General features: G+C 37.7%; 1 protein-coding gene across 1 annotated transcript in view; it reads right to left on the bottom strand.

Moving 5' to 3' along the window:
- Positions 1 to 502: 502 nt before the first annotated feature.
- LOC141152603 (embryonic protein UVS.2-like) overlaps positions 503 to 27354 on the bottom strand; it is a 165298-nt gene continuing 138446 nt past the window's right edge. Inside the window, exons 2-11 of the mRNA XM_073637157.1 lie at positions 15133 to 15189; positions 13782 to 13916; positions 13575 to 13692; positions 9381 to 9559; positions 7772 to 7853; positions 7509 to 7636; positions 7260 to 7375; positions 6502 to 6727; positions 993 to 1111; positions 503 to 763 (exon numbers count right to left, since the gene is read on the bottom strand). Coding sequence (XP_073493258.1) covers positions 503 to 763; positions 993 to 1111; positions 6502 to 6727; positions 7260 to 7375; positions 7509 to 7636; positions 7772 to 7853; positions 9381 to 9559; positions 13575 to 13692; positions 13782 to 13916; positions 15133 to 15189 — 1421 coding nt within the window. The remainder of the gene's footprint in view (positions 764 to 992; positions 1112 to 6501; positions 6728 to 7259; positions 7376 to 7508; positions 7637 to 7771; positions 7854 to 9380; positions 9560 to 13574; positions 13693 to 13781; positions 13917 to 15132; positions 15190 to 27354) is intronic.

Here is a 27354-nt window from a genome sequence, read left to right as displayed (position 1 = left end):
CAGTATCCACAGCTCATCCCCCAAGATTGACTGGCAAACACCCTACAATGGTATTTAACATATCTAGCAAACATTCATTATTCTAGCTAATCTATTTACATAGTTTGTCCTCCTGTCTGGTGGGACAACAAGCCACAGAATTCACACCAAGCTTAATCAATTGACATAGTTGGTATCACAGGGGCTATTATAAATACACATCATTATTTCAGAATCAAAGAGCAAATAACATTGTTTCCAACCCCAAGAGGAGACCGAAATCAGGGTTAGACAAAATACTAGTCTGACTTTTAGAAATACACAAACATGTACAAGACAATTTAAACACAATAGTGTATTTCTCTTGACTTAACAAATCTAATCATCTGGCTTATTAATATTTTACTCTGTCTCGTCACAGAGGGGATCCAGGAAATAAAGAAAACCTGTTCCAAAATCAGTAGAGCAGTGCTGATTGGAGAATGTACTCAGTTTTCAATTAAAATTCCAATGAAAGGGCTTATTAAGGTGTACTCTCAAACAAAAATATAAAAATGAGGCTGTAATACTCACTGAATGTATATGATCCCTGGTAGCCTTTAAACTCATCTCTCGAATCACTATAAAATGTTATTACCAGACTATTGGTTTTGGAGGTAATGACAGGGATATTTCTTTGACCACAGAATGGTCCATAAGGAGTTGACCCATCCTGGACTTGTATATTATCGTACATGCAGTAAGGCCCATACTCCATATTGAAATCTCTGATGGTCAGGACAATCTGAAAAAATCAAAAGCATACATTGTAATTATTGTATCTCAATTCAGTATATGGGATCACTTTACAACACATGGATTATTAATGAACCTATTTAATACAAAATTCTAACTTGAATATGGTTGTGAAGAATCATGGGGCAAATTCAAGCAGTGATCTTTGCTCTGTAGCAATATGTCGATTGTAGAACTTATCACATATATGATTGTGAAGAGAAAGAAGAAAACCTTACTCTACGTCCAACTGGAGCAGTGATCGTAAAGGTGCATTGCAGGTCGCTGTCATAGTTATTAGGGTAATTGGGGGAAGTAATGTTTCCTTGGGATGCATAGTATGTTCCTCCGCATTGAACTGTAGAAAAATTCATTATTATAGTACAAAAAATATTACATTCACAAATAGTAAAACAAATTGAATACATTTTAATTTACTTCTTTCACAACTCAACAGTAATTTCTTAAAGGGAATGTGACAGCACAAAATGACTTCAAACCAGGCACAGGCACTCAATGCATGGTGTGGCCAAACATTTCATTGCACCTTCTCACTTACTTGTCGTCTTTCTATCTACGCCCTTACATCTATTTTAATTGGCAGCACTAGCTTCAGAGAGCCAGGAAAGAGCAGAGAAAGATGGAAAGCAAGTACGTGGGAAGATTCCCTGAACTGTTTGGTCATGCTAAGGGTGCAACGAGCACATGTGCTTGGTTTGATCAGTCATTCTGTGCTAACAGTATCCTTTTAAGTTATGTAATTTTGTAAAAATGCCATTTTTTCTTGGATAAAATTGATGAAGTTGTCAGGTTATAATGGGGATGTGGATGTTTAACCACTTCGCGCCAGAGCCTGTTTTTGCCTTTGTGACCAGGCCAATTTTTTTCAATTCTGACCACTGTCACTTTATGAAGTAATTACTCTGGAATGCTTCAACAGATTCCCCTGATTCTGAGAATGTTTTTTCATGACATATTGTTCTTCGGAACTGTGATAAAATTTCTTCGATATAACTTGCGTTTATTTGTGAAAAAATTGGAAATTTGGCGAAAATTTTGAAAATTTTGAAATTTTCAAACTTTGAATTTTCATGCCCTTAAATCAGAGAGATATGTCACACAAAATAGTTAATAAATAACATTTCCCACATGTCGACTTTACATCAGCACAATTTTGGAACCAAATTTTTTTTTTGTTAGGAAGCTATAAGGGTTAAAACTTGATCAGCGATTTCTAATTTTTCCAACAAAATTTACAAAAATATTTTTTTAGGGACCACATCTTATTTGATATGACTTTGAGGGGCTTCATGACAGAAAATACCCAAAAGTGACACCATTCTAAAAACTGCACCCCTCAAGGTGATCAAAACCACATTGAAGAAGTTTATTAACCCTTCAGGTGTTTCACGGGAATTTTTGGAATGTGGAAGAAAACAATGAACATTTAACTTTTTTTCACAAAAATGTTACTTTAGACCCAATTTTTTTATTTTCACAAGGGTAACAGGAAAAATGGACTACATCATTTGTAGAGCAATTATTCATGAGCGCGCTGATACCCCATATGTGAGGGAAAACCACTGTTTGGGTGCACTGCAGGGTTCGAAAGGGAAGGAGCGCCATTACACTTTTTGAATGTAAAATTTGTTTGAATAATTAGCGGACGCCATGTTGCGTTTGGAGAGCTACTTATGTGCCTAAACAGTGGAAACTCCTACAAGTGACACCATTTTGGAAACTAGACCCCTTAGGGAACTTATCTAGATGTGTGGTGAGCACCTTGCACCCACAGGTGCTTCACAGAAGATTATAATATTGAGCCATAAAAAAAAAAATTCACATTTTTCCCACAAAAACATTTTTCATCCCTTAATTTTGCATTATCATAAGGGTAACAGGAGAAATTGCACCATTAAATTTGTTGTGCAATTTCTCCTGAGTATGCCGATACCCCATATGTGGGAGAAAACCACTATTTTGGGGCACGGTAGGGTTCGGAAGGGAAGAAGCGTCATTTGACTTTTTGAATGTAAAATTTGCTTGAATAATTAGCGGACGCCATGTTGCATTTGGGGAGCCCCTGATGTGTCTAAACAGTGGAAACCACCCACAAGTGAAACCATTTTTGAAACTAGACCCCTTAGGGAACTTATCTAGATGTGCGGTGAGCACCTTGCACCCACAGGTGCTTCACAGAAGTTTATAATATTGAGCCATTAAAAAAAAAATTCATATTTTTGTCACAAAAAATGTTTTTCATCCCTTAATTTTGCATTATCATAAGGGTAACAGGAGAAATTGCACCATTAAATTTGTTGTGCAGTTTCTCCTGAGCATGCCGATACCCCATATGTGGGAGAAAACCACTACTTGGGGGCACGGTAGGGTTCGGAAGGGAAGAAGCGTCATTTGACTTTTTGAATGTAAAATTTGCTTGAATAATTAGAGGACGCCATGTTGCATTTGGGGAGCCCCTGATGTGTCTAAACAGTGGAAACCACCCACAAGTGAAACCATTTTGGAAACTAGACCCCTTAGGGAACTTATCTAGATGTGTGGTGAGCACCTTGCACCCACAGGTGCTTCACAGAAGTTTATAATATTGAGCCATTAAAAAAAAATTTCACATTTTTGTCACAAAAAATGTTTTTCATCCCCTAATTTTGCATTATCATAAGGGTAACAGGAGAAATTGCACCATAAAATTTGCTGTTCAATTTCTCCTGAGTATGCCAATACCTCAAATGGGGGGGGGACCACTAATTGGGTACACTGCAGGATTCGGAAGGGAAGGAGCGCCATTTGACTTTTTAAATGTAAAATTTGTTTGAATAATTAGCGGACGCCATGTCTTATTTGGGGAGCCCCTAATGTGCATAAACAGTGTAAACCCCCCACAAGTGACACCATTTTGGAAACTAGACCCCTTAGGGAACTTATATAGATGTGTGGTGAGCACCTTACACCCCCAGGTGCTTCACAGAAGTTTATAATATTGAGCCGTAAAAATAAAATTTTCACATTTTTCCCGCAAAAAATGTTATTCATCCCCTAATTTTGCATTACTGTAAGGATAACAGGAGAAATTGCACCATGAAATTTGTTGTGCAATTTCTCCTGAGTACGCCAATACCCCATATGTGGGGGAAAACCACTGCTTTGGTGTACGGCAGGGTTCAGAAGAGAAAGGAGAGCCATGTTGGCTGGGATAGGTTGCAGACACCATGTGACATTTGAAGAGTCGCTGACATGCCGAAACAGCAGAAACCCCAACAAGTGACCCCATTTTGTAAACTACACCTCTCAAGGAATTCATCTAGGGAAGTAGTGAGTATTTTTTAATTTTTCAATTTATTCCATTGGGCAGTGAAGAAAACATAATTATATTTTTACCACAAAAAAATGTTTTACCCTCAGATTTTACATTTTCACACAGGGCAATGGGTAAAAATGGTGCCGAAATGTGTCACACAATTTCTTCTAAAAGTGGCAATACTCGATATGTGGCTGTATCATACCACTTAGCCATACGGCGAGATCTGGGAGGGACGGAGCGCTATTTGACAATTGGAGAACAAATTATTGTAGAATAGGCATTTGGGTTTGGGAGCACAAAATTTTCTGAATTTCTTTTGGGGGGCAAGGGCCATTATGGTTTTCCAGAGCCTTTCTGCTACCAGTAACTTGGAAGTCCCTTATATTTTTAACAGATAACGGACCTGAGTGGGGACTAGCTTTTTTTGACGACTGAGTTGAAGCTTTTATTGTGAATATTTTATGTAACATTTATCCGGCGCTCTAGGCTGAGCACTTACATCGGGATTTCCATCTAAATTTTCAAGTGATGTAATTCAGATTAAACCCCTGCAGGATCCATCCACTGTTATGAGGCAGCAGAGTTACTCTGGACTGCGTCTGGCCTCTGTTTAGCGGTGTCCATTTTTTCAGGAGTGCACAAAACTGTGGCCAACTGCACTTTTATGCACGCCTGATAAAACTGACACTGTGGGATCATAGGCCAGATGGCATCCACAGTGGCCTATATCTGCCTCATTACAGGGAATCTTCTGTCATGGGTTCCGTCTGAATCATGTATTTCAGAGATTTACACGGAAACTCTGGTGTAAGTGCTCAGCGCAGAGCGCAGGATAAATGTGAGCAGGGCCTTACTGCGATCTTTGGGAGACATAATAAACAAATCAGTAGCAGGTGAAGAATTGGTTTTATTTATTTTTTACGTGATTCCTCTGGCGGTATAAGTGATTAGACTACTTTATTCTTAGGGTCGGTGCCATTACAGATATACCAGATTTATATCGGGTTTTTATGACTGACAGCTGTCACACACTAAAAGACGCTTTTTTTTTGCAAAATCTAGTTTTTGCATCGCCATATTTTGAGAGCTATAATTTTTCCATATTTCGGCCAACAGAGTCATGTCATGGCTTGTTTTTTGCGGGACGAGTTGACATTTTTATTGGTACCATTTTTGGGTACGTGACATTTTTTGATCGCATTCTATTCTGTTTTTTAAGAGGTAAAATTACCAAAAACCAACAATTCAGGAATTGTTTTTTGAGTTTTTTTTTATGCCGTTCTGTGTGTGGTAACAGTGATAAGGCAGCATTATTCTTTGGGTCAGTACATTTACAGCGATACTTACAGTATATTTTTTTATGTTTTGGCGATTTTACACAATAAAACAATTTTATAGAAAAAATATTTTTTTTGCATCGCTTTATTGTGAGAGCTACAACTTTTTTATTTTTCGGCTGGTGAAGCTGTATGGCGGCTTTTTTTTGCGGAGCAAGAGGACAATTTCAGCGGTACCATTTTTATTTCCATTTTGCTTTTTGATCGCATTTTTTTCCACTTTTTGTTTGGCGATATGATGAAAAAGCATAGTTTTTTGCTCCGTTTTTTATTTATTTTTATTACGGTGTGCACAGAAGGAGTTAATTAGTGTGACAGTTTTATAGATCGTGTTGTTTCGGACGCGGCAATTCCAAATATGTGTACTTTTTTGTTTTTGCATAAATATACGGATTTATTGGTTTAATATTTTATTTATTTATTTTTATTTATTTTGTGATTTTTTTAACAGTTTGAAAACATTTTTTAGACTTTTTTTTACATTTTTACTTAGTCCTGTATGGGACATTAATTTTTATTTTTCTAATTACTGTTCTCATGCAATGCAATAGACATGTATTGCATTGCATGAGAGCTCTGCTGACAGTTTCACAGTCAGTGTCTCCTGCTAGACTTCAGCTGCAGGCTGAGTCTAGCAGGACACCATACATGGCAGATCTGGAGGTGGTCATGTGACCTCCGGCTGCCATGACAACAGCAGGTCCTGTCTGACATCAAGGGGCCGTCGGAGAGGTAAGTGGACGACCACCTCTCCCCTCACTATCTTCTAAATGCCGCAATCGCTATAGATCGTGGCACATAGAAGATAGCAAAGGGTTAACATCATTGGGACCTGATCCAATTAGGTCCGATGATGTCCCTTGTCAGAGCTGTTGCTCTGCACAGCACCGGCAGCGCTTGCAGGACTCTGGGGGTCCTGAGGGCTGCGGGACCACTGACCGTTCATAAACATCGATGCTGCACAGAGCACAGCAAGCGCCGACGTTTATGTACAGTGGGTGGTCTGGAAGTGGTTAACTTCTATTAATCATACTAAAAAATACAAACCAGTATACTAAATTATATTACCAAAAATAGAATGTAACACTGTACCTGTGCTGTATAAAGCTTTGAAGCCCGTCCCGGTAATACTGCTATCACTGGAGAACTCAACCAGTAATTGGTTGGTAGATGCAATAACTGGAGGCACCAGTCCAGAGCCACAAGTTTTGTTTATAATTGCGGGATAATTCTTAGTAGGGCCATCATAAATCTTAATGTAGTCAGATGAACAATCAGGAGATGACTGGATATCAAAGGCAACAAAGTTCAATTTAACCTAAAATCATAAATTAAAAAATATAATTTAGTTTCTAATAATGAAGAAGTAAAGAGCTATGCAGCGCCATTGTAGAGCATCAGAGAATAGTCTGACATCTACTAAGTTGGTGAGTAATAAGCAGAAATTCAGTTGGCGTGAACAATGAACAATAGAAATGATGGAGAAATAAGTCTTGAGCATCAACTAGAGGAACCATAAATATATTGTAAGTTGGATCATAGTGATGGTTTTACTATTGAAGTTTTAAAAGATAAGATTTCTATATACTTATTCAGGATTAACCCATATTAATAGAATGAAGAAAAGGAGCATAAGTGGTAATCACAGTTTGGTAACCTATGCATGTGCTCCAATAGTTACATAAAATGTGGTTTCATTTACACCACCATGTATCAGAAGGGATAGTCCATTAATGTTGTCAGAAAGGAGCATCTTCCTTATATGCTAGAACTTAAATATTGTTATAAAATATTGTCATGTGTTGAAAAATGGAGAACTTGGCAATATTTCTGTTACTTCATTACTGTACCTGATTTGATGGTGTTCTTATCAGGAACACACAGTTGGCATTAGTTGGGTACGCGGATGGGTAGTTGGCGGAGGTTAGATTTCCGCTATCTTGATTAAGTAAATTACCACAAACATCTAAGGACAGAATAATTTAAACAATGTTTATACATATGAAACAAATCTTTAATATCCCATTATGGTACTAATGTCCCGATCTCATAAATCTTAGATACAACTTTTTGAAAAATGTGGACCTGTAGGAACTTACTGCACTGATACAGCCGGTTGATTTTGGAAATATCAAGAACGCTCACTCCATCTCTTTGTCCAATTGGGACATTGGGATCAGGTTTGGGCACAATGGTGGCTTGTCCTGAAGTGTTACTGAATGCGTCACTGTCAGAAACGCAAGACAAAAAAAAATGGTGGAAACGTGAAAGTGTGACAGAATAGAAGATTCCAGATTGTAGATTAGTTTAGATCTTCCTAGTAACCATGTATAATTCCTGATGTCACTGGCTAATAACTTACCGTTCGTAATGCATCACTGAGGCATAGTCGTACTCCACACCAAGATTATTAGTGTTTGCTTTATTAAAGTTTGGAGTATCACCTACAAGATAAGGCGTCTGCATTAGACAGGATCTTATAATGCTAAAAGTATCAGAAGTAATGGCTGCTTCTTACAGCATTAACGGGACTAGCTTCCACAAGACACGCAGTGCCGTCACATTACATTGACTTTCCGTCAGAGCAGCCTTTGGCACAAATTCCATATGAACATTCATAGTTTTTCAGTTTGGTACATCTGAAAACTCTTCAATTTGTTATAACCATATATTCACAAGGTTTGGTAAAAATCGTAGCTTACTGCAGCAATGGCTGCTTCAAAGTCACCACAAAAAAAGCAGAGATATTTTTTTTTTCGCAGCTTTGACAGAAAAAAATAATAGATACAATTAAAACAAAAATGTGATTTTTTTTCAAGTTTTGTTCTGCTAAACCTAAGTTCACGTAAGCTCTAATACTCTCCGTGATTCCTTATCACTTTCCTGCTCACTCAGCTACTTGACAATTCCGCTAACAAGATGTATACTTTGATACTTTTTAATTGGCGAAGAAAAGAAAAAGAAAATGGCAAAAAAATTGTTTTATACGAAATTCTAAGAATCAAACTTTTTTTTGATCATTTTTACATTTTTGTACTGATAGGGTTGAAAGAGGGCTTTTTCTTGTGGGGAATCTTTTCATTCCTAGGACTTTTTTTCTTATTTTTTTATCGACTTTTGGAAGTTGTGTTCAACAGAAAATTGCTATATCTCTATTTTTTTTCAAGGTTTTTATTAAAGCATCGACAAAAAAACTATGTAGATTATAGTAAGTCAGGGAAATATTGCACCCTTAGAAATGATTCCTCACCCGCCATGCTTAATGGGTAAACTGATCAAAACGGTTGATGAGGAGTAAAAGATAAGTGGTTAGGATTAATGTTTACAGCCACTTATGGAGGGTGTGGTGTGAAGGGTAGAAGCCCCAGAAGTACTTCTATTCAGCAGCTCTCCCTGCACTTAGCTGTCGGAAATGTGCTTAATGTAAACTGCCAGGTCTTTTTCGGGAAGTTTAGGATCAGCTTAGGTTTAACTATAGAGAGTTGAGTAAATGTAAAAAGAGGTAGCTCCCATGCAGTTTGCACAGGATAACAGAGCCCTGGGTAACTCACATCGCAAGCTCTGCTCTTTCACAACTTCAGGGTTGATCCTGCCTTTAAAATGTGCTGGAGCGTTCTGTGAGCCAGTGCAATAAAGTGCACAATGAAATGCCCAAGTACAAAGACAGCAAAAAAACAAGAAAGGAGGGAACAGATCACTTGCATCACTTACTACTGCCCATTGTAATTTCTGATCCAGGTTCTTTGGGAAAGGAGCAGAAGCTGAAGTGCTGCGGTCAGCAAGAGAAGATAGAATGATAGTCAATCATACTGTACATTGCTTTTGTAGAGCCTCAATTTTGATGAGACCAAGATTAATTGAATTAAATTGTGTCACCTCCTCCTTGCCTTCTTGCTGTCATGTGGCATCTTAGATAGGTGCCTATCCCAGCTCACGCCTCTGCAAGTCAGTATTCAGATTAAGGGAATTACCTGGTGATATATACTGGTACATGATGGTGACATAGCTGTCACGGTCACTCCTCATATGCTCATGGTAGAACCCCAGGGCATGGTTTAGCTCATGTTGTATAATTCCTTTATACATGCAACCAGCTACATCTACCGCAACTGTCTGTCCTCCACCGACACGGCCCAAAGTTGCTGCACACCTAGATAGAAAGATGAAAAATAAGACTATACTATAATACTCCTTAAAATATTATTATCAAGAGAGGTAGAAGTATAAAATATAAGACATAAAGCTTGTATTATAGTAGGAGAAACATGGAAAGTTATCTGTAATATTCCATTTGACATCATATTATAGTGCAGCCAGAATTAGTACTTTTATAGCAATACAACTGTTTCTTACCATTTTATTTCAGGACTATATTTGTGTGTTTGAACTATTTTTCTTTTTTTAAGACATTATTAAGACATCATTTATCACACAGAGACCTCTACAGGTAATGTTAAGATAATGTGGCACTCACCACTGTTTGCATATTCACATTCACAAGCTGTAAATGGAGACTTATAGCTACAGCTATTATGCTTACACTGCTTCTAGGCCTGTAAGGTGGCTTGGAAGGAGCATGATAGAATGTGAAACAGCTGTAGTCATATGTGTCCATTTTAAAACTTTAAAGAGTACTGAGTGCCACATAATCTTTATCTGCTGATGTGAAGTTTATTCAGTGTTTGTGTTGTCGTTGAGCACCATTGTTCTAACAAAAACATCTGAAGGACAGTATGTAAAATAGCAGAAGTGCTTCCTTTGGATGGATTGTGTTCTACAGAGAATGTATAGTTTAATAAATCTCCCGAGACATTATGTCTGCTAGTACAAGAGCTGCTCTTTATATTAGCTCTTCATTCTGTCTCAGAAGACTAAAGTGACTTACACACAGTTGCTGAGAGATTATCTGTCTTCATGTGAACTTTATACATACTTATGGGTCATATGAGCAAAGTTGTCTTTATAAGTCAACCAACTTATTTGTGTACAGATTAGCGAATTGATTCCCAATACTCTGGCTGATGAGCCAGGTCAGTACTCTGTGACCATTGCATGTGAGACCTGAGAATTTCTTTCCCTCCCAGGATTCCTAGCTCCTCCTTTGATTACAGCATTCCTAGCTCCTCCTTTGATTAGCAGTGCTGGCATGATGTCATGTGTGCGTGATGCCACAATGATAACATCACGTTAGACAGGATAATCAAAAGAAAAAGTCAGGAATGTCAAGAACTACGGAGGCTATCAGGTCTTTTGTCCAGCCCTTACCTTGCCAATGGACTGGAGTCTTGTTTTTTGATTCTCTCATCCCTAATACAGTTAGAATTTTACCATAATTATAGCTAACAACGACGTGTCTAACTTTACAAGTAAGGGTGATTTCAAATTAAGCTCTGAAACTAGTGGGACGTGGAAAATCAATGTTCACAGGGAGCAATAGATACTAAATGCAATGAATTGGGATGGACACAAAAGAAATATAAGCACAGAAAAAAACAGTCCTATAAAGCCAAACTATTGCAGAAGTTCTACAATATCAGCTAAAATTCAATTGTGGCATGTGGACAACCTGGCTCACGTATAGAATTTATCCTAAGAAACTAAACACAGCCATGTCAATGATAGGGGTGCTACCAGTGGGAATTTGTAAAATGATGACTGCATTCCAACATACTGAAAAAAGATGGTCTCGATATAGAACTTTCACACTCTTGGAAGGATGCCACTTCCCGACTAACTCCATATTATCTTTTTATTCAACTACTCAACTGGTGAGTGTCAATGCACCCCCTTGCTTTTCAAATCTCCACTTTGTGATGCTATTATTGAAAAGGCTACATTTGGTAGCTTAGGACACATTCAATACGTGAACAGGGTTGTTCACATGAGATTTTATAATTGCTACAAAAGGATGTGGAAAAATCTTCATTTATTTGATTTTAAACTCTTCAATTACTGAGTCACGTAAGTATCTTCAGACAGTTTTTGTTGAAAACTTGGATTTTTCCAAGCCATATTGTAGTATACAACCTTGGCAAACACACAGAACATATGTCTACAGAATGCAAATATGCAAGTGCTTCTCACTAAAGTAGAATATCATCAAAAAGTTAATTTATTTCAGTTCTTCAATATAAAAAGTGAAATGTATATATTATGCATAGTCATTACAAACAGAGTGATCTATTTCAAGTGTTAATTTCTGTTAATGTTGATGATTATGGCTTACAGCCAATGAAATCACAAAAGTCATTATCTGAGAAAATTAGAATACTTTATAACAGCTTGAAAAATGTTTTTAAAATCCAAAATGTTGGCCTACTGAAATGTCTGTTCAGTAAATGCCCTCAATACTTGGTCGGGGCTCCTTTTGCATCAATTACTGAATCAGTGCGCCAATGTGGCATGGAGGCGATCAGCCTGTGGCACTGCTGAGGTGTTATGGAAGCCCAGGTTGCTTTGATAGCAGCCTTCAACTCGTCTGCATTGTTGGGTCTGGTGTCTCTCATTTTCCTCTTGACAATACCCCATAGATTCTCTATAATAGATTCTCTATGGGGTTAAGGTCAGGTGAATTTGCTGACTAATGAAGCACAGTGATACTGTTGTTTTTAAACCAGGTATTGGCACTTTAGGCAGTGTGGATAGGTGCCAGGTCCTGCTGGAGAATGACATTTCCAAAAGGCTTGTCGGCAGAGGGAAGCATGAAGTGCTCTAAAATTTCCTGGTAGGTGGCTGGGCTGACTTTGGTCTTGATAAAACGCAGTGGACCTACACCAGCAGATGATATGGCTCCCCAAACCATCACCAATTGTGGAAACTTCACACTACACCTCATGCAGCTTGGATTGTGGCATCTCCCTTCTTCCTCAGGACTGTGGGACATTGATTTCCAAATGAAATGCAAAATTTACTTTCATCTGAAAACACCTTGGACCACTGAGCAACAGTCCAGGTCTTTTTCTCCATGGCCAAGGTAAGACGCTTCTGGCGTTGTCTATTGGTCATGAGTGGCTTGACACAAGGAATGCGACACTTGTAGCCCATGTCCTGGATACGTCTGTGTGTGGTGGCTCTTGAAGCAATGACTCCAGCAGCAGTCCGCTCCTTGTGAATCTCCCCCAAATTTTTGAATGGCCTTTTCTTAACAATCCTTTCAAGGCTGCTGGTTGCTTGCACACCTTTTTCTACCACACTTTTCCCTTCCACTCAACTTCACATTAATAAGTTTTGACAAAGCACTCTGTGAACAGCCAGCTTCTTTAGCAATGACCTTTTGTGGCTTACCCTCCTTGTGGAGTGTGTCAATGACAGCCTTCTGGACATCTGTCAAGTCAGCAGTCTTCCCCATGATTGTGGAGCCTACTGAAACAGACTAAGGGACCTTTTTAAAATGCATCGGAAGCCTTTGCAGGTGTTTTTTGTTAATTAATCTAATCTACTGCGATAATGACTTTTGTGTTTTCATTAGCTGTAAGTCATAATCATAAACATTAACATAAATAAACACGTGAAATAGATCACTCTGTTTGTAATGAATCTATGTAATATATGAGTTTCACTTTTTGTATTGAAGAACCGAAACAAATTAACTTTTTGATGATATTCTAATTTAGCGAGAATCACTTGTAGACATATAATCTATTGACAAGCTTATTATGCTGGGCAATTGTGAGGAATGTGACTTTCCTATTTTATCAAAATGTTCAAAACTATGACTAAATATGACTATATCAGGGAATTCATCTCTATAGTCCATCATACACATCAGATGGCTGTTGGCCAAATGATGTTCTGACTGATTGCTTGGCAAAAAGGCCTTCTTAGCAGTTATCCAATGCACAGGAAAGCTTGTTCAGCAGAGAAGTCCTGCGTTCTCTGTGAGAACGCCAACATTGAATATGTCTCAGGAGAAACAATGCGAACCACAGTCTGAAATTGATCATGCCTAATTGACATTAGTTGACTGGTACGACCATATACATTAGCATATCAGTCTAACCCATCGATATTGGCGAGTTTGACCAATATTAGACTGATGTGTTCATATTAATGCTGATACACAAAGCCTCTTTCTTCACTTGATGCATATATATAAGACTAGATTATAATACTAGCATAGCCTTTTACTCAAAGACATGTGATAAAACTTAAAAAGAAGAACCCACCCATTTCCAGATGTAATTTTGAGGTAATTACTCTCTGCTGCCCGAGGAGTAAACCTTACACAGGTAAGTGATTCATATTCCTCCATGGCGGTCTTAAACATGGTGAGGTGCCAATTGTCTAGTGTTAAAAAAATATTTATGTAATTAATCCATTGTCAATCATTTAGCATGATCTCCTTAGGTATAAAATAAGCAAGAAAAACTTACTATAAACAGATGACAACGTGTAGGGCACAATGACCGTCCCATCTGCAGATTTGGGCCACAAGCACTGTGTACAGGTCATGGCATTGCGTCCAGTTTTCTCCAATATGTCACCATCTTGTACAGGCAAAGCTTTGTCTAAATGTAAAAGATAGTGCTAATCTAAATGCTTCAAGAGAAATATTCACACCAAGTAATTGTCTTACCTATGCAGTTAACAGATCTTACAATTATTGATACCACGGTGAAATAATGACTGAACGTAAACCTCAAAGTATCTTTTGAACAATGATGTAAACTTTATGTGGAAGGTAACATTTCCCAAAAAATGAATTTCCAATCAATGACATTACGGTCCTAATGAATCAAAGCAATTTTTGCCAGAATTCTGGTGTAAATTGCTTATAAAAGTCTTAAAATTCTTGTACAACTTAGTTGTGCAAAAATGTGCTACGCTTGCCGTTTTGATGACAGTTTCTCCCAGCTCCATCAAATATGAAAGTCTAATTCACGATGAGCTGTCGCATTCTCTATGCTGGAAATCTCACTCCTTTGAGGGACTGAAGTAATATTCTTGGAGTGATGTACGGAGGCTCACTCCACTCCACAAGACTCCTAATTCATTAAGAGGCATGTGCCTCCTACTGAATCAGTAGTGTCTGACTCCACCACACCCTATTTCACCTCCTCCCATCCTCAATCACCAATCTTGATGAATTGGGGCCTACCTGTCTGAGTATTATAAATGACTCCATAAAAAAAAAATTCTGCAGTATCTTCTCAGTAAAATTCCGATATGATCTCCCCTTATTTTAAAGGTTAATACCAGAATTATGGAAATTGAAATAATTGTTGTTAATTGATTTTTGTGATCATTAAATCATTTTTGTTTGCTTTTCAGCTTTCACTGAAGTCGCTTCAACAGAGCAGCAGCTTCTTTTCTACTCTGCTCTGTTAACAGGGTGTGACTGCCAATATTATGCTGATTGACATCCAGCTCCCCAGTGCCTAACTGCAGGGAGCTGGCTGTCAATTAGGATAATGTCAGCAGTTACACCCCATTGTCAGAGTAGCTCGGAAGATGAAGAGCTGCTCTGGTGACATGAAGTAGCAGAATCACCATCAGGAGTGGTCTATGACAACTGTGAGGTGGCTCTGGGTAGAACAAGCAGGATTTTAACAATTACTTGGCTGTTTGTTTTTAGTAAAAAAATAAAATAGTCCCAGATATCCCCTGCAAAGGTCAATGATTTAATGATGTAGTTATTTGCTTTGCCAGTGCTTGAAAACTAGATTTTTGGTATTTATACTATGTCACATATATTCATAGATAAATATTACCATAAATGTTTACCTTTGTTAACCTTCAATATTTTAGAAAAGACTCCTTCAGGTTCTTCTTCCTTAATATCTGTAAGTTAACACATGAACATAAAAAAGCCATCATATATTGTAGATTTATCTTCAGCCATTATATTTTCTATAGGAATAGTTTTCATATTTCTGTTTTGTAACTCTACGAAGAATGGAAGGATAGAGTCGGCAGCTCTAAATAAAATCTTTAATCTTAATTATATCTTGTTAAGATAGTGAAATACATCCCGAATATATAGACAAAATACCAACGCATTTCTGGTGGGGGAAGCCCACTTATTCATCTTAATTCTACTCTCTTTAAAATATTACCAATCACTGTATAATCATTTATCATTAGTTTGTTTCATTTTTCCTTAACCTTTGATGGTTAATTTAAAAAATATGGCAAATAATCAAATAATATATATGAGCATTATTAAACTGGTACATTAGTTTATATACACTATGTGGATATCATTATTGGGATGCAATTCTAAATTAATGAATCCAGAGTTTTTACCAAGTCCCATTGCCCCCAGTGAATAACATCTGGCCCCATTTCCCCAGTGTATAACTTTGGGCCATCTGCCTTGACTGTCTGTGTACTGTGTACTGCCTGGGACACAATGGCTGGTGGTAAAGAGCTCACTGATACCAGCGTGGTCCTGTTACAGGAGCCACCAATGTAACAAGTCCATTCATGACAAGTCTTCCCTCTTAAATCTTCCCCCATCATCTGTGAGTGATATTATTGAGAAGCGGAAGGAACCAAAGAAACTCGACCACGTAACGTTACAGTGTGGGGTCACCAAGTGTTGAGGAGCCGTGGGCAGAAAACTCACCAGTTCAAACATCCTCTGGCATCAAATTCAGCACAAAAACATTCCCTCATTGGAAGATTCATTGCATGGATTTTCCACTGCCAAACAGCTGCATGCAACCTTACATCGCCAAGCACAATGCCAGCCAAATGTTGGATGGAGTGGTGTAAAACTGCCACAAGTGGACTCTGGAGCAGTGATCACAGATCATACTTCTCTATTGGGCAGTCTGATGGACATTTAAGTATTTACAAATGTCTTTACCTTTTCTTTACCATTAGTTTCAGTTGTGTCTTGACCTGAAGACCTCATTATTTTTTCACTGACTGATTGCTAAGGACACACTGCCTGACAAGCCAATTTAATAAGTCCCCGGTTGTTAAGCAATGCATCCCAAGCATCCAGACTGTCAGAAGTCAATCAATTCATCCCAAGCATCGTTAACTCAGGTTTGTGCAAAGATACATTTAAATGTGAAACCTCGGAAATAAAAGTTTATCACAACACATGACATTATCATAGTTAATAAACCTAAAATGTTTTTACTATTTTAACCCTTGTACCCCCTCCTCCCCAAGCCTGTTTCACATTCATGACCAGGCCAAATTTTACAATTCTGACCAGTGTCGCTTTATACGGTAATAACTCTTTAACGGATCCCGCTGATTCTGAGATGGTTTCTATCAACATAATGTGCTTCATGATAGTGACAAAATTTGTTTGATAGGTCTTGCATTTATTTGTGAAAATATTGGAAATTTGGCAAAAATGTTAAAATTTTCAAACTTTTAATTTTTTGCCCTTAATCCAGAGTTATGTCACACAAAATAGTTAATAAATACAATTTAATACATGTCTACTTTACATCTATATCATTTTTGAATATTTTTTTTTTATTAGGAAGTTAGAAAGGTTAAAAGTTGATAAGCAATTCCTAATTGTTCAAATTAAATTACAAAACCAGTTTTAGAGACCATATCACACTTAAAGTGACTTTAGGGGGCCTATGTAACAATATTAAAAAGTGATACCATTTATTAACTGTTCAGGTGCTTCACAGGAATTAATGTAATGTAGAAAAAAATAAACATTTTACTTTTTTTTCTTAAAAATGTACTTTTAGCCCCAAAATATTTATTTTCACAAGGGTAACAGAGAGAAAATGACCACAAAATATGTTGTGACATTTATTTTGAGTATTGCAATATTCCATGTGTGGGGGAAAACTATGGTTTGGGCGCATGGCAGGGCTCAGAAAGGAAGCACCACTGCTTGACTTTTTGAACACAAAAATGGCTGGAATCTAAAGTGGATGCTATATTGCATTTGGAGAGCCTTTGATGTGCCTTAAAAGTAGTACCCCCCATCAAGGAATGCATCTTGTCGTGAGCACTTTGAACCCCCAAGTGCTTCACAGATGCTTATAACATTGAACCATGAAAATAAAATATTTTTTTCCACAAAAATGTTATTTTAGCCCCAATTTTTTTTATTTTAACAAGAGTAACAGGATAAACTGTAACTCAAAATTTGTTTTGAAATTTCTCTGGAGTATATAGATAGCCCATATGTGGGGGAAAACTATTGTTTCGTGCTTAGCAGGGCTCAGAAAGGAAGGAGTGATGTTTTGTAATGCAGATATTGAAGGAAAGGTCTGAAAGTGTCATGTCACGTTTGAAGAGCCCCTTATGTTCCTAAGCAGTGTAAACCCCCACATGTGACCCTATTTTGGAAGTTAGACCTCTCAAGGAATTTATCTAGACATGTGATGAGCACCTTCATACCACAAGTGCTTCACAGAATTTTACAATGTTGAACTGGGAAACTGAAAAAAATATTTTTCTCCCACAAAAATGTTGTTTTAACCCCATTTTTTTTCATATTCGCAAGGATAGCAGAAGAAAATGGACCCCAAAATGTGTTGTGCAATTTCTTCTTATTACACCGATACTCCATATGTGGTTGAAAACAATTTTTAGGCATGGTGCAAAGCTCAGAAGGGAAGAAGCGCCATATTGGAATTCAGATTTTGCTGCAATGGTTTGAGGGTGCCATTTCACATTGGCAGAGGCGCTGAGTTGCCAGAACAGCAGAAAGCCACCATAAATGACCTCTTTGTACAATCTACATCACCCAATGAATTAGTCTAGCAGCCACTGAGCATGTTAACACCACATGTGCCTCACAGAATTTTATGCTATTGGGCGGTAAAAAAAAAATAATTACATTTACACCACTAAAATGTTGTTTTAGCCCCAAGTTTTTAATTTTTGTAAGGGTAATAGGAACCAATGGACCTCACAGTTTTTTGTGCAATTTCTCTTGAGTGTACCAATACCCTACATGTAACTGGGAAATAATTTTTAAGCACAGTGCAAAGCTCAAAATGGAAGGGGGCGCCATATTATAGTGCAGATTTTACTGTTATACTCGGCATGTGCCATGACCCACTGGAAGAGCCCCTGAGGTACCAAAACAGCAGAACACCCATAAGTGAGCCTATTTTACAAACTACACCTCTCAATAAATTCATCTAGGGGTGCAGTGAATAATTACATTTTTACCACCAAAATTTTGTTTTAGCCCCAGATTTTACATGGGAAATGGGTAAAAATTAGTGTTGAGCGAGTATGTTCTGTTCCGAGTATGCTTGGGCCGAGCTCCGAGTATTTACAGCTGCTCGGTGATATATTTAAATCACTCCCATGTGCATGATTTGCAACTGTTTGACAGCTTTATTACATGTGAGGAATGCAAAAGAAACAATCATTCCTCACATGTAATAAAGCTGTCAAACAGTCGCAAATCATGCACACGGGAGCGATTCAACCATATCACCGAGCAGCTGTAAATACTCGGAGCTCGGCCCGAGCATACTCTGCGAAAGGGTTAACAGAACATACTCGCTCAACACTAGTAAAAATGACACCAAAATTCGTCACACAATTTCTGCTGAATGTAGAAATACCCCATATATGGCTGTACAGTACTGCTTAGCCAGACGGCAAGACTCGGGAGGGACAGAGCGCTATTTGCCTCCTGGAGCGCAGATTTTCCTAGAATAGATTGTAAACTTCATATACAGAGACCCTAAGTGCTAGAAGAGCAGAATCCCCCCCCTCAAGTGACCCCATTTTGGAAATTATACCCCTATTTGAGTAACACACTAAAATATAATGTTTATTGCAAAAATGCATTGCCATATTTTGAGAGCTATAATTTTCCTTTATTTCTCCCGACAGAGGCGTGTGAAGGATTGTTTTTTGCGGAATCAGTTGACGTTTTTATTAGTACCTTTTTCGGGGAACAAAACATTTTTTGAGCTCCTTCTATTTTGATTTTTGTGAAGCAGAATGAATAATAAAGAGCAATGCAGAAATCCTTTTTTTTTATTCCATTCCTCATTTGGTAATATTGATAAGGCAGCTTTGTTCTTTGGGTCAGTATGATTACAGCGATGCCACGTTTATAATTTTTTATGTTTTGGTGCTTTTACACAATAGAAACTATTTTATAGAAAAAAATTATTATTTTTGCATCGCTGTATTCTGAGAGCTATAACTTTTACATTTTTCCACTGATGGAGCTGTATGGCAGCTTGCTTTTTGTGGGACAAGATGACATTAGTGTGATATTTTTATGGGGTGGGTCGTTACAGATGGAGCAAAACAAAAAAATGTGTCTTTTTTACATAAAAATACAAATTTCTGGGTACAATATATAGATGTTTTTATCATTATTTTGTGATTTTTTTAAAAAATATTTTTACGATTTTTTTTTTACGTTTTTCACTTTTTTATTTAGTCCCTGTAAAGGACTTTCACTTCCATGGGTCTGATCTCTGTTATAAACCATTGCAATGCACAAGTATTTTAATGCTTTATAACTGTCAGTTTTGCACTGACACACAAGCTTGTTAGACCATGCACTGAGCATGGTCTAACAAGATTGCTAGCCTGGTGAACCGGATGTCATCATGATGATCTCAGGTCACTATGGCAACAATCAGGCCCCCATGATGATGTCGTGGTGGCGCCAATTGGAGGAAAGAGGGAGGCCCTTCCCTCTCTGCCTTCTAAATGCTGAGATCGATATCGATCACAGCATTTAGGGAGGTAAACTGCCGGGATCGGTGTGGGCACTGCTCCTGGCAGTGAAAGCTGTGTATCAGCTATGATGTTAGCTGAACGCCATGCGGCAATGGTGCACACACAACTTCATTGCGCGCAAAATTGTCATGACATACGCAGTACGTCATAGGTTGGGAAAGCATTCCCTTCCACGAAGTACTGAGTACGTTTAAGGTCGGGAAGAGGTTAATTAATGTTCTTCTACATTAAACATTGTGAAATCTTACCCAATACAGGCTTTGGCAATTTCTTTTTTTCATTTAATGTAATATCTGTGAAATTAATTAAAAAAGTGTATTAATAATTAAAATAATCCTAAAACAATACTAGAGGGCATTAATGGTTTCGTATATGTGGGAGCACTGGTGTATTTATGGCTAGAAGTAAAGAAACCTGTTTTGTGCTTTGTGAAATGTCAGAAAATGATGTAATAAAATCTAGAGAGCAGGTTCTGGATGAGCGAATGTTTCCATCCTATTAATGGTAATATGGATTTATCTACAGTGAGAACTTGGCTTTTAGTGATTATGTTATTTTATATGCAAGGACTGTTAAAGCAGTCTGTCATATAGGGGATGAATCACTGACTGTTAGTAGCTCGACTGATGGGTCCTACATCAATCCTGAAAACAGTTCTGTGAAAATGGAGAAGTAGTCACTCAGGTGCACCTCCACTCCATTTATTCTTAATGGAATTGCCATAGATTGAGCGCTGCTCTTGGTCGATGTTCGGCACTCTCGTAGGAACAAATGGACCTGAGTGTGCATGACTGACCCATGCTCCATTTACATCAGGCTATTCAGAGCCCCAGTTCTCAAGATCGATGGAGGTCCCAGCAGTCAGACGCCCAGCAATCGAGAAGTTATTCACTACCCTTTGACTAAGGGACCACGTCCAAATTTAAGAATATACATTTAATAACAAATCATACCGCCATTTTTCTACATAAAAACAAATTAGATGTGATAAATTAATGGAATATGCCATTGTGTAATGTACCTAGATTTGTATACCAATGATCTTTGTCTCAATAATGATATTTACATTGATTGTAATCAAAGACTAGGGTTGTGTTCTTCAGCCAGTGATCAAGTAGCCACATTTGATTAATTGGTCTCTGCACATGGTTCTCCAGGATAAGATGCATATTCATATTAGAATTATTTACAATATTTCACTATTTCTGGACATTCCATGACTAGTATTTAACAATTTCCCCAGTTTTCCCTTATTCAGTACATCATCCAGAAGTACTGAGCTGTGTAGCTGTGAATTCAGTACTGGGATAAGATAAAACACTTACTAGGAACAACCACCATCAAAATTCTAAGTTACTGCTCTCACTGTGCTCCCAATTTTTCTTTCCCTCCCCTTAATTTGATTGCTCAATGTCCACTTTAGGAAGAGAAATTGTAACTGTTTTTCAGAGTGGATGATAAGTTCAACAGGCACAATAAAGGAAAAGTGGCTCATATGTGGAAACAAAAGCATATTTGTTTGATAACATATATTATATGGTTTCTTACATTTACTTGTATAATTGATTTTTGAAGTTTGTTGATAGTTCATCAAGTGTTTATGAATTTATTTAATTTCATATATCAAACATAAAGCTATTCAATAAAGACAAATGGTAAGAATAAAACGAGGCACAGACACTGAAGAATAACCCAAATCACATCCAAGAGGGAGCTTACCATTTTCTTTTAAGCCAGGTATGGAAAACTGTAGAAGAAATATGGGTAATCATTAGTTATACTTCAGGAAATGTTTGCTGGAAATAAAAGTCAAGATAAGATGAAATTTTCTGCTCTAAAATTTCCAACATAAACTGTGTATATTATATAAAGGTCTTAATCATTAAACAAAAGAAGAATTATCAATTGATTTTAATTTCCATAATTATGAATTTGTAAAGATAATTATCCTAGAATGAGAATCTGTGAAGTCATTGAGGATCTAACAGAACCTGCTACCTCCAGAAATAGCATCCAATAGGTGGCGCTACAGAGTTGATGTTCTCTTTCTCTCTGAAGACGCAAGTTGCATATTAATTGTTCCAGAGGAGCATTGCACGTCAAATAAGCCTCCTTACCTTGGCTCGCCAGAGCCGATATGTCACTCTCCACAAGGAGAAACGTTACCCCTTAGACCTCACTCCAGAGCCTTTCACCTAGTCAAATCAGTTCACATACTTAGCACTCACAAGGGCCAACAGCCTGAAACACCATGTCTGCAAATTGAGATTCTGATTTGGCCTTTATTCTAAGTCATATTGCAAGACTCGTTAAAGGGTCATTTGTGACTTTTAGGATTTCTGCTTCCAATAGGTGGCGCTACAGAGTTCAAGTCCTCTTTCTCTCTGAAGAGGCAATTTGCATACCTTCAGAAACAACATTTATCTGCAGATATAGTGGTAATCAGCAGGAGTGATCACTACTGTGCCGCTCCAAGGACTGGAAGAACTCGGTAACATTTCAACGTCTGCTCCAGGGAGCCAGCTACACTGGATTTAACCACCATATTATTTCTGATTTTATGTCTCGAGTTAATTAGCATTTCTGGAGATGACCCATAAGAAGGCAAAAAATCCTCAAAAAATCATAAAAATCAACTGCCACAAAAATTTATCAGAACTTTACTAAATGGTAAAACCGTCTTTCCAAAAATTTGGCAATAAAAATAAATTGGTTTATTGTTCTCCACTGTTGTCTAATGTTGAAAGAGGAATCTGTCCGAATGATCCACCCATCCACCTAAATTGGTTACATGGTCATGTTGCTCTCTGAAAGAGAATGTCGTCCACATCTTCACCTATTGCTCCCTCACTGCAAAACCTCTGTTTTAATTCAAATTCAAGTTAAACTTAAGAACTCTGGGAGTGTCAAAGCACTTACCTAGCCTTTTTTCTTTCCTGAGCTAATGCCCACCAAGTCCCACCTTCCTTTGCTTGACTGACAGCTCACTGAAAGCGGTGTATTCAAGCCAGTGAGCTATCAGCCAAGCTTTAGAAGGTGTTTCTGGCTGGAGAACAGAGTCAAAGAGACTGTGCTTGAGAAGTGCTCTGATCATGCCAAGAGCAATTAAGCTTCATTTAGATATGAATTCTAAAAGCAATTTGCATCAGATTGCATCGGTAAAGGTTTGGATGATTTTAATCTTTCCGAGAGCAATATGACTATACACACAGATTCGGTGGTGGATCATTCTGACAGATTCCCTTTTAGTCAAACTAAATTAAGGATTAAAGAATGTAGGAGACTTGAAAAAGAATTAAGAAGATGCTATTCTAATGGGGACATAAAAATGTATCATACCTGAAGTGGTGGAGGAAGACTTGTCACGGGTCCCACTACAAAAAGTAGTAAAAGGAGGTTCATTTTCACATCCATGTTGTAGAGATTACGCTACAATATCAGAAGGATTTGTCTCTTGCCGAGATGCATGTCAATGTTCATGTCAAGTCTGCTTATATACATGCATCTATCCAATCACAAAACAGAAATAAAGATATCTGTAACGGTCAGAAGAAGATCCGGGAACAGATATAAGCCTATTATAGATGTATACTTATTTCTATATTTTGACTACCATGGAAAAGTTCTTTAATTCGTTCAAGTCCAAGGAGTTTCATGGTCTACTGATAGGATTAATAATTTTGTGTCTTTGTGTCAAACTGACTACAAGAACAATTTTTCCACCCTGTCACTTACACATATTATTTTAGTATTGTATTTTTATATATATATTCATGTCTATAACAGATGTCTCCTGTATAAGTTTTAGACTGCAGGTACCTAGAATGTACATAATCTTTACAATTTCCACTTTGCAAAGTTCTTTTCACTTTTAATAGTCAATGATATTTTAGCTGTGTAGTGATCAGGATTTTGAAGTGGAGAGGGTTAATTTATTTTTCACGAGACAGTAAAATATTTGAATAAAACTTTTTTGGAAAGAACATGATATGTCCTTAGTGAAATTCAGTAATGAGACTGATGATGAAAATTCTATTGCTGAAGCTTTTTTTTATTTAAACCTATACATGATTTAAATATGGAAAAGCACAATCTATTTATTCTTCACTTTTGGTAAATTGCAGCAGCAATGGCCGTATTTATATTTTGTGTTTTTTTTTTCATTCATGTTTTTTAATCATGTGATATTCGTTGACCTTTTAAACCAAAATTCTTCAAGATGGCGCATGTGACTCTGGAATTTTAAATAAACAATGCTTTTATTTTAATCTTTGACCTGTTTTGTGACTTTTTAAAACAAAAAATTGCACTTGCAAAATTTGTGCTAGAATATCTGGGATATAGTGGAATTTAATCAACTTGATTATTGCAAAAATAAGACCGGATGGGAGAATATGAAGAGCAGAGTGGCTGGAGAGGAAAGGTGACTATAAGTATATATTTTATTTTTTACCTTTTACATGATCTTATTTTCTACAGCTTATATTATTTAAAAAATATACTGATATTAAAGAAAAATAACCTTCAAATGTAAAACTAAAAAAAAAAAGTTAATAAAGGTGCAAATACAGTAGTGATTAAGACTAGTGTTGAGCAAGCATGCTCAACACTGCTCGGTACTCGCCCAAGCATCTCACTACTCGGGATGTTCGGCGAGCACTGAGCATTTTCGGGTTACTCAGGTGGGAGCTCGGGTCTCCGCCCTGCACGTTTGGCGCTCTTTACAGAGCCAATGAACATGCAGGGATTGCCAGGCAGTCACTGTAATGCCGCAGCCATGTTGGTTGTGGGCATTACAGTGATTGGCTGGCCGCACAGCGACACCTCGAGTATTTAAAACCGGGCACCGCCATCTTGGACACAGTCGCTCTGGATCAGACGGTGTAGGGAGAGAGCTGCTGAGCTAGGGAGAGATTTATACTGCAAAATAGGTAGTGTAGGGTCTCTAAAGCCTGCCAAATCAAACAAACAGTCCTTCTCAGGACTAATATCCATCCTAGATATCAGGCAGGCAGGCAGGCTGTATAGGAGACGCAGTGGTTATACCAACAAACACTGCATTACAGTCCTGTGTGCTGCTTTTCAAATTGTTAGACTTACACCCAGGTCTCAGGGGCCAGGAAAACATCCTTTTTTTTCATCTAAATCCTCTTTTTTTTTTTTTTTCCTCAGTCAAACTGTACAAATACTCATCTTATTAACATTTTGGTATCCCCCCCCAAAAAAAATTGAGTGTGTCTTTGAGTATTCAGACACAAATATATCTGTTTAAAAGAGTCTGGTGTAGGCCAGATAACTAGAACTGTGGTTTTGCAGTTCCACGGTTCAAAGCTCTGTATTATCTACTTTTTTGTATTTTTTCCATAAAAAAAAAACATTTTGAGTGTCTCGCTGACTGTTCAGACACAAATATATCTGTTTAAAAGATTCTGGTGTAGGCCAGATAACTAGAACTGTGGTTTTCCTCTTCCACGGTTCAAATCTGGGTGTAATCCAACTTTTTGCATAAAAAAACAGTTTCAGTGTCTCGCTGAATGATCAGACACAAATATATCTGTTTAAAAGATTCTGTTGTAGGCCAGATAACTAGAACTGTGGTTTTGCAGTTCCATGGTTCAAATCTCTGTAATATCCACTTTTTTGCCTTTTTTCCATAAAAAAAAATAATTTGAGTGTCTTGCTGACTGTTCAGACACAAATAAATCTGTTTAAAAGATTCTGGTGTAGGCCAGATAACTAGAACTGTCGTCTTGCAGTTCCACGGTTCAAATCCCTGTATTATCCACTTTTTTGCCTTTTTTCCATAAAAAAAACATTTTGAGTATCTCGCTGACTCTTCAGACACAAATATATCTGTTTGAAAGATTCTAGTGTAGGCCAGATAACTAGATCTGTGGTTTTCCTCTTCCACGGTTCAAATCTGGGTTTGATGCACCTTTTTGCATAACAAAAACAGTTTCAGTGTCTCGCTGACTGTTCAGACACAAATATATCTGTTTAAAAGAGTTTGGTGTAGGCCAGAAAAAAATAACGGTGGTTTTGCAGTTCCACAGGTCAAATCTCTGTATTATCCACTTTTTTGCCTTTTTTCCATAAAAAAAAACATTTTGAGTGTCTTGCTGACTTCAATCAGTAAATGTGAATAGCGGTACCAGAGCGCCAATAACAGGGCAAAAATATTAAAAGGACTGATTTATTAATACACACAACGCATTTCGGTGGACACAGCCACCTTCATCAGGTGTGACAAGCAGCTCAATTGTTTGCTGCTTGTCACACCTGATGAAGGTGGCTGTGTCCACCGAAACGCGTTGTGTGTATTAATAAATCAGTCCTTTTAATATTTTTACCCTGTTATTGGCGCTCTGGTACCGCTATTCACATTTACTGATTGTCCTTTTCCCCCTGTTGGGGTGTGGTAGAGCTGCCTTTAATCTATTGTTCTTTCACCTGTGGGAGCAATTTAATTAGAATTACTACCCTGGTTTTCCAAGCTGCGCTGCCCTAACCCCTCCGGAACGCTGCCGGGGGTGTTGGTGAAGCTGGGCGTCTATCTCGGCGTTACATGCTACTAACCTGACCACGTGATCCACCTCCGAGAGATCAGGATCTGTGAAAGCCGCTGGAATTAGATGAAAGCCATCAACAGAGCGGAGCTTGTGGAGCTTTACACTGGGGTTGTGCAGAGGTGCACAACTTCATAAGGTTAGTAGCCATCCCCACACCCCTCTAACAATTGCAATACTTAGTCACCCATTGCGCCTTGTTCTCTCCTCTCTTTACAACTTGCTGACTGTTCAGACACAAATATATCTGCTTAAAAGGTTCTGGTGTAGGCCAGATAACTAGAACTATGGTTTTCCTCTTCCACGGTTCAAATCTGGGTGTAATCCACCTTTTTGCATAAAAAAAATAGTTTCAGTGTCTCGCTGACTGTTCAGACACAAATATATCTGTTTAAAAAAGTCTGGTGTAGGCAAGATAACTAGAACTGTGGTTTTCCTCTTCCACGTTTCAAATCTGGGTGTAATCTACCTTTTTGCATAAAAAAAATAGTTTCAGTGTCTCGCTGACTGTTCAGACACAAATATATCTGTTTAAAAAAGTCTGGTGTAGGCAAGATAACTAGAACTGTGGTTTTCCTTTTCCACGGTTCAAATCTGGGTGCAATCAACCTTTTTGCATTAAAAAAAATATTTTGAGTGTGTCGCTGACTGTTCAGACAAAAATATATCTGTTTAAAAAATTATGGTGTAGGCCAGATAACTAGAACTGTGGTTTTGCAGTTTA

The sequence above is a fragment of the Phyllobates terribilis genome, unplaced genomic scaffold, assembly GCF_046119375.1.
Source record: "Phyllobates terribilis strain yellow unplaced genomic scaffold, ASM4611937v1 Scaffold_6__1_contigs__length_29720123, whole genome shotgun sequence".
Taxonomy (NCBI): Eukaryota; Metazoa; Chordata; class Amphibia; order Anura; family Dendrobatidae; genus Phyllobates; species Phyllobates terribilis.
The sequence above is the reverse complement of the archived record's forward strand: the minus strand, read 5'-3'. Positions and strand labels throughout refer to the sequence as shown.